This window comes from Tamandua tetradactyla, chromosome 4 (assembly GCF_023851605.1).
Source record: "Tamandua tetradactyla isolate mTamTet1 chromosome 4, mTamTet1.pri, whole genome shotgun sequence".
Taxonomy (NCBI): domain Eukaryota; kingdom Metazoa; phylum Chordata; class Mammalia; order Pilosa; family Myrmecophagidae; genus Tamandua; species Tamandua tetradactyla.
The window spans coordinates 60,516,979-60,525,170 of NC_135330.1; the positions used below are offsets into that span (position 1 = coordinate 60,516,979).

The 8,192-nt window shown below is 51.3% G+C and overlaps 1 protein-coding gene across 1 annotated transcript; it reads right to left on the bottom strand.

The window, feature by feature from the left end:
- Window positions 1–7,380, bottom strand: CHI3L1 (chitinase 3 like 1). Its single transcript, XM_077157454.1, has 10 exons — window positions 7,248–7,380; window positions 6,987–7,016; window positions 6,013–6,214; window positions 5,418–5,474; window positions 4,517–4,667; window positions 3,622–3,743; window positions 2,395–2,518; window positions 1,609–1,791; window positions 838–954; window positions 1–652 (listed from the first exon to the last, which is right to left on the bottom strand). Exons 1-10 carry the CDS (start codon window positions 7,294–7,296, stop codon window positions 512–514), a joined length of 1,176 nt encoding a protein of 391 aa, XP_077013569.1. The 5' UTR covers window positions 7,297–7,380; the 3' UTR covers window positions 1–511.
- Window positions 7,381–8,192: the final 812 nt, after the last annotated feature.

The window sequence follows — 8,192 nt, forward strand, 5'->3', positions numbered from 1 at the left end:
TCTAAGCTTTTGTACTTTATTGGGCAGCTGCAGAATTAGGAAAGGGAAGTAGGATGAGGGGCAAGATTATGTTCCTGGGTGAAGGTTTCAAGTTGAGCTCTGCACAGGGTATAATTAGTAAGGCCATTTGCTTCATATAAGATGTTTGGCTACTTTGGTGATAGAGCTTGCCAAAATGGTGTCTTTTGCAAGGAGGGCTGGGGGCAACTCAGTTGAAGAATTCCCCTGCTGTAGGCTTAGGGTCTGCGAGCATTTTCATTAATCAACAAGTGCATATCAAGCCTGTGCCTTATTCTGAGAGGGTGCTGAGGCCTCACTGACCCTACGCCCCAACCCCTACTCCTTGTCCACCAGAGCTGAGCTCAAATCTCAGAGTGGTGGCCCTCCAGGAAGGTTCCAAAGAAGGGAGACTAAGGGTCGGCATGGAAATCAAAAGGACAAGTGATCAGGCCAGCTGGAGCCAGGAGTGTGGGGGCTCCCCTCCCCCACTGTGTGCAGAAGGATGAGAGGGCTAAGGTGCATCGAGTGTGTCCTTGACGGTGTTGGTGAGAGGGAAGCGGATCTTCTGGCCACAGAAGGAGCCCCGGAAGTCATCCAAATCCAGGGCCCACACCATTGCTCCTGCCAGCTGCTTTTGCTTCAGGTACCGTACCTGGCAAGGGAAGTCTGGAGTGAGCAGTGCTGGGTTCCCAGGGACAGGGACAGGGGAGAACCAGCTCTGTGGGCCCCTCCCACAGCACTGCCCAGCCATAAGTGCAGGGGGCCCCACACAAGGCTGCTTGAACAGGCCTCCGTCTCCCTCCTTTAATCCTGGGTGGTGGCCTTGGGGAAACCTACCTTGCTTTTGATGCTCTCCTGGTCATCGTACCCCACCCACTGGTTGCCTTTGGTGGCGTATGGGACCTGCTGGTTGCTGAGTTTATAGACTATGGCTCCGTGGAGGAATTTACAAATCTGAGCAGAGAACACAGGGGCAGTGGGTGGGGTCATGCTGAAACCTGACAGGTCAGTGGGAGATGTCACTCCCCAAATATCTTTCAGCCCCTAGCTTCATCTTGCCGTTTCATTCTCTTTGGGGTTTGCAGGCTGCATCTGCCACCAGAGACTGTGGTTTTCATGAAATTTATGCAAACACATGCAAATGTACCAGAGAAAGTTCTCTGTGGCTGCTGTAACCTGGCAGCTTTGAGGGGTGGAAATGGTAGTGGTGGGGGGTAGTTATGATCACTTTCTCCATCTTAAGCAGGGATCTGGGATGTGTTGCGCTGACACTGAAGACTATCCCAAGGCCACACAGCCAGAACAGCAGAGACTGGACTAAAGCAAAGAGCCTACTTCCTGGTCACTGTTCTTCCCTGGGCTGGAAGGACGACCCCCAACCCAGCGGCCCTGGGGATACCCCTTATCTTCTCCCCAGGGGAGCGGTGCAAACCAGTGTGTCTGGTGGGGGGAGACTGTTAGTTGCTAAAGGTCTGCAGGGGTACTAAGTCAACTGGGACATTTTTTTATTCCCAAGGAAGCAGAAGCGTGGGGTAGGGTGGGAGGATCAGCTTCCCCAGGGCTGCTGGCAGTGTTGGGGCACCTTCCACTTCCCCCCAACTCCGTTACCTCATAGTAGGCGAGGATCCCCGCCTCCCTGGTGAAGTGGCCTGCTAGACCTGGCCCCGAGATCGGGGCTCTGATGCCCGTGTTGGCAGATGCCAAGGTGAAGCTCTTCCCGAAAGTGGGGATGCCCATCACCAGCTTATTGGCCGGGGCGCCCAGCCTCAGCATGTAGCTCACAGCATAGTCCTAGTTTGAGGGTAGAATGGAAAGAGTTACGAGCAGTTAGCTGGGCTGGTGGCACAGGGATGGGGAAGATTGTGCGATTAATTCTGCCACGTCAGAGTGTGGGATTGCAGGTATGTGGTACATTTGGGATTTCTCTTCCCTCTGGGAAGCAATCATGTCACTTTAAAATTCATTTTATGGTTTCATGCCCTAAAAACATCCTATTAAGTATAGGAAGGGATTATTGTCATTTGATACATGCTGAGATCCAGTAACATGCTCAGTTTTCACAGTAAACAAATGGCAGGGTGAGGCTAGACCCTGCCTCCTGAGTCCCCTGTGCTTTCTCTGCTCTGCATCTCCTCCTCCACCTTCACTTATCAGTCCAGTTGCAGAGCCATCTGTAGATGTCCTCATCCTTTTATGGAGCTGCCTCCTCCTTCATTCCAGGGGCCATGGAGAATGCACAGATTTGGGGCCTCAGTTTCCCTGTCTGTGAAGTAAGCCTCATGACCCCACCCTTGTAGGACTGTACTGAGGATGAGTTGGATTGCTGTGTGAACATCAGCACGTGGCAAGTTTCTGAAGACCCCCTCCTGGTCCTCCCTCCTTCCAGGCACTCACAACGTTGTTGAATCTGTCGATATTTGCATCCTCTTGGCCTTTGAATAGGGGGCTGTGATGTCCTGTGGTCTGGCGCCAGGCGCCGTGAAAGTTGTAGGTCAAGAGGTTGATGAAATCCAAGTGTCTGTGGGGTAGATGGCGACAATGGAGGGCAAGATGGGAAATTAGAAAAGCTCTTGACCTCCAGTCCTCTACCCCAGTAGAATATGAGCAGGGCAAGCAGGCAACTGAGAGATGAGCCATTCTCAGCTATGTGCTGCCCTGGTTGCTGGACCCCCTCCTCTGTGCCATGGCAGGAAGTGGCTCAGGGCCCTACTAAAGCATTCCTGCCTCCAGCACAGGTTTGGGAGCTGGTACTCCATCTCACCTTACTCCCTCCACTCCCTACCATGTTCGCCTTGGTGAAAGTAGGTTCAAAGCAGCTCAAAAGACAGCTTCAAAGGGAAGGAGCAAGGCCTAAGGCTAACCTGAGCCTAAGGACACATTGGGGTAGGTAGGACGAAAGTTTTCCATACCAGCAATGTGAGGTCACAGGGGCTGTGAGCATGGGGCGCTGTAGACAGATGCCAAGCGTATGAGCTTCAGATGTTTGGGGCAAATGGTTAAGAGCTACCTCTTTTGTACCCTAAATAGTCAATTTCAGCCTCAAGCCAATACCTCCCTAAGGCCCTAAAGAAGATTCTAAAGTCATATGGAAGGGACTTTCTTCCTTACTTCTGGATTTCTAAGATCTTTCCTTTGCTCTACCAAGAAGCTAGTCTGCGATCTCTCAGAGTCATAAGCATGACAGAGCAGGGTGAAGAGGATGGGGTGGGAGAACTGGGAAGAGAGTTGCCTGTGTGTGTGAAAGCACCTGGAGGACTCTCCAGCTTTCTAGAAATGAAAAATAAATATCATTACTGCTGTGTGGCCTTTCCAGAGTCTAGCACTGTGCTCAACCTTGAACCAAGAAAATGTCCAGCAGTAGCTGGCTGGCTTATAGGAATTTTCTATTTCCTTTTCCAAAATACATTCATAGCAACCCTCTCAAGTGGCAAATACAACACCTCAAGAGAAAAAGGAAGGGCAAGGATTGAGGTATGGAGAGGGGAAGTGACTTACTCAAGGTTACACATCAAGTTTTTGGAAGAACTCAGACTAGAAGTCCAGTCTCCTGACTCTACATGAGTGCTAGGGCAAGGTAAGGGAAAGAGGTTTCTGGGTAGGCTGTTAAGGCAGGACACTCACTGGGATATCTGGGGGATGTCATAGCCATGGTCAATGTTGACCTTCCCTGCAGATACTTCTGCACTGAGCAGGAGCTGCTCTGTTCCTGGCTGGGCTTCCTTTGCAAACTCAGCCTTCATTTCCTAGATAGGAGAGAGAGAGGTGAATGAAAGGGGGCCCAGGCTGTGTGAGAAGGAGACTTGTTGAAAGAAACTAAGGTCTCTGGCTGTCCTCACTGACTTTCCTCATCTGCTGTGATCCCCAGCCTCTCTGGGTCTCAGTGGAAATGATAAAGTGGCCCATCAGTGAGGCTAAACTCTGGGCCACCTATTCTTTTTCTAAGAATATTGTTTGGCTCAATCTCCTCCCCACATCCTATCTGGCCTGCACTTAATTACTCCTGGTCCAGAAGGGATCGTCAGAATAGTGGGTGATCCCAACTGGCCTGCAGGTGATAGTGAAAGAAGTTTGCCTTTCATTTTGTGCTTTGCTCAAGACGGTATGTGAAATTACAAAATTAAAGTTATTTATAATTGAGATTGGAGACCCTTGCTCTGACACTGGGTTACCTGGAGATGCTGGGCTTGGGCTGCCCCAGATGGATCTGAGTGTCTCAGGAGCATCCACTTGAGGCTGAACAGTGGGCAATGACATGCCACTGAGTGGGCAGCAGTGAGTAGTTACTCAACTCCATCATCACCTTTGGCCTCTTAGGTTCCCCCTCCACCTCCCACTGTGGTCACAGATGGCTCCTTGCTGTGTGAGATCTCCAGGGCACAGGGCAACTTGTCTCATTCCTGGTACAGGATCTCAGGACCCTGCTCTCAGGAGGACATCAGCTGAAGACAGTTTCTAACTGATGTTACTCACTGATGCCTGCCTACCTCCCTGCCCCTTTTCTTCACCCGACCAGCACCTTGATCAAGGTGGTGAAATGTCGTTTATCTCTCCGTCCAGGGTAGAGCCAGGCTAGGTCCAGTCCATCGAAGCCGTAGGTCCGCAGAAATGGTGGCACTGACTTGATGAAGGTCTGGCGACTCTGGGTGTTGGAGGCTAGTTTGGAAAATCTAGAACCGAGATCACGCCAGTAGTGTTCTCAGCACCATGATGCTGGGTGCCTTCAGCATCTGGCAGGGTTTCTGAGCCCTGGGGCACCTGGAGCCTGAGCCTGCCTGCTCCAGAAGGGCAGGCTCAGAGAAGGACCCAACGCAAGGCATCTTCAAAAGAAAATGTGATGGAGCCAGACATTTCTGTTTTTCTGTCCTGGTTCTATCATATACTAGCCAGGCCACTTTTTGTGGGTTATAACTTGAGTCTCAGTAAGATGGGGATAATCATAATAGCTCACAGTACTGTTGTGAGGGTTACATGTGATATGGCTGGAAAGGGGGCCTGACATAGTCAGCCAGCTCAAAAAAATGACATGCATCCTGGCTATACCCCATCTCCTTTTCAAGCCCACTCCAACACTACCTACTCCAGTACATCCTCCCTGGGTCTCCACAACCCCAAATCTTCTTGCTCATTTCCATCCCCCACCCCCTTCCAGCCATAGGCCCCTAGCAGTTCTTCGTTCTCAGTTTTGGGGGTGGTAAAAAGAGCATGGGGACGAGTCAGGAGATCTACTGACAACTTGCTACATGATTCTTGGCAAGTCCCATCTCTCCCTGGGCTCTGATTCCTTGACTGTACCTGAGCTTTAGATCCTTGACAAACACCAGGCCTCTGAGGTCAACCAGTCTGGGGTCCTGTGTCTCTCACAACCCTCCACTCCTATTCCATTCTCTGTAGTCCTCCTCCTGAGGAATGGGTCCTACCTTTGAGAGCCGAAGGTCCATCCTCCAACAGAAAGGAGAGTCTTCAGATTGGGGTTCCTATAGGCAGAAGGAAATAGGGGAGAGCAGGGATAGAGTGAAATTGTCCTGAGATTGGGCGGCCCCATGTCTGGGAGGTCACAGCAGGCTTCAAACTTTGGATTGAAGGAGGGATTGAACTCTAAGTTCTTTCAAACCCAGAGATTCAGTGATTTTAAGAGATCATGGACTTTATTGCAGTCACTCTGGGATATGCTACTTAAATCTTGTTCCCCTGCTTTGGGATACTTGGGGTACAGCAGCATCGAGCCATGAGAGAATCTTCATATTCTCTGGTGTGACACCCTCAGGGGAAGGGAAAGGGCTCCCCTTTACCAGGGGAGCTCAGCTGCTGCCTTTGTCTATAGTCTGCCTCTATTATCACCCCAAACACTGCTTAACACCCACCTCATCACCTCCTCCCATTTAGGTCCTAGCACCTGCTATTCTCCACCCAGAGGTGGGTACCGTGGGCCTTGCCCATTCTCCTGGGGAGAAGCAGGGACCTCCTGGCTGACCCTCTGTCTTCCTCCTGTCTTGTCCGAGCCCATGGCCCAACCTTTTCTTGAGCGCATTCAGCGAGTCGTAGAGCGACACATCATTCCACTCCCAGGTGTCGATCTCGCTGTCGGTTATGTTGGCAAAGCTGTAGATGACGTGGGTACAGAGGAAGGGGTCGATGGCGTCTGGGAAGCAGCTCGCCTCGCCCTCCCGGTACTGGGACCAGCTCGTGTAGTAGCAGACCAGTTTGTACGCAGAGCCTAAGGGACGGGAAGATTCAGCCACAGGCCTTCTGGCTGAGCCCTGCGCTGAGCATCAGTGGGGCTTGGTAGTGAACAATAGGGCAGGCTTGGGGGGGAAAGACAGAATGCTGAATCAGTTCTGCTTCTGGGGCGTTCCCTGTCAGATTGAAATAAGGCCCATTCTTAAAATGCTTAGAAAAGATCAAATGCAGCGGTGAATCTTCTGCAGACTAAAAAGCAGGGCGTTGCAACACAGGCACTTGCCCCAGGCTCTTGGCCGTCTCTTTTCTGTCTGCACTGCCTCCGGGTGGCAGCACCCCTTATTTGTAACCCACTCCACCATGGTGGTCTCCCACATCCCTCCAGCCAGTTCCTCATGATGGACCAGCAAGTTCTTCCTCTCCTCTAATTCCAGTTTGAGCCTTTTCTGCCCTTTGGTTTATGGAGGAGAACCGGCGGGCATCACTTCTCCCTCCCTCCCCACCCCATGCAGCTTATGGGCCCATGCGAGTAGTTCCACCAGGGCCGTTAGCCAAAGTCTTCACTGAAACTGAACCTTTAAAACTTTTTTTTATTTGAAAAATGTCAAAATATAGAGAAAAGTAGAAACAGTATTAAAAAAATCTATATAAAAAGTTTTGAGCCATTTGGATCACAAAAAGAACTGAAAAACAGAAAGAACTAGAAAAGTGCCCCCCTGGTACCAAGACTTCCACACCCATCACCGCACCTCTGTCTCCCATGACTTAAAAGGAAAAGCGTATTAAAAAGGTGGGGGAGGGATACTTACAACACTGGAGAAACACCAGGACCGCAAAGCCTGAAGGGAAATCCAGGTATCAGGTGGTGCAAGAACATCCTGTCCCCATCCCCGGCCTCCCCCACCCTCTCCCGCCCAGGTAATCAAGGAGCTAACACCGCCTCCCTCCTCCCTGCTGCATCCTGGGTCCCTCTCCACTGTGTTCTGCTGTGTTCAGCTGTGTTCTGCTGCTGGCTGGGCCTTTCAGTCTGAAAACCCACCACCCCTATCAGCCCTGGTCAGCCCAGAGACCTGTCTGAGCCACCCTCAGACCCATGCTGGCTGCAGCAGAGCCAGGCATGGCGCAGCCTCTTCCTCTGACTGCCCACCAGCTCCTGTGCCCAGCTCCCTGGACAGGGCCTCTTCCCCAAGTTTCCAACTTCCTCTTTATACCCATCCCACTCCACTCCCCCACACCCCCAAACCATCCTTTTACCGGAATGGAGCTGTGTGTCAATAAAAGAACTACAAGGCTGGGAAGTGGGGCATTTTGGGCCACCAGAGGAAGATTGAGAAACTTTGGAGAGTTTTGAAAACTCTGGGTTGGGTCCTCATGAGCAACATTCAAGCAAACAAGCTATGAGGGTGATGATCTGGGGGTTCCGGGGCTTCATTTCCAAAGGCTGCTGCTCACCCCCGCAATCTTACCCCTGACTTAATTTACTTGCCAGCATTTTTCTGGCTTTTCTGGCAGCCCTTATTTTTGCATCTCCTGCCTTCAGTCCGGGCCCTCCGCCAGGTTGAAAATGGGGCTCAATTAAGTTGTATAATTCGAAGGGCCCCCCAAAAGACTATTTTCTGCCTGAGGCCAAGCATCATCCTGCCTGACCTCCCCTCTCCTTCCTTACCACCCCCCCCCCCCCAACTTTCTCTCTTGGTCTCCAAGCAGTTGCCAGAACCAGAGAGCAGCTGGGAGATGGGGGGGGATGCAGGGCACAAAGAGTCTGGCTGCTTCCTTTTCCATCTACTTTCCCTCCTTTTAGCAGTTTATGTACTGAATTTTTAAAGGAAAAGTCAAGAGAAGAGTGGGAAATTCCCGAGAATGTTCTGAGGACTGTTGCTATCTTGCTTCTTGGAAATACCAGTTAAGAAAAGTGAGGAAGCCTTTGACACCAGCCTGGGGCTGCAATGGAGCACCATGGAGGTAAAGACAGCGGACTCTGGATTTCCCATGGGAGGTGGTGGCATGAATTATCT

Excerpts from the sequence above, each read along its gene's own strand:
- CHI3L1 (XM_077157454.1), bottom strand. The coding sequence starts at position 7,296 with ATGCCTGGCTCTGCTGCAGCCAGCATGGGTCTGAGGGTGGCTCAGACA. Across the intron at positions 5,475-6,012 it reads CTGAATGCGCTCAAGAAAAG|GAACCCCAATCTGAAGACTC; the intron begins GTTGGGCCATGG and ends TTCTGCCTATAG. Across the intron at positions 2,519-3,621 it reads GACATCCCCCAGATATCCCA|ACACTTGGATTTCATCAACC; the intron begins GTGAGTGTCCTG and ends TCTACCCCACAG.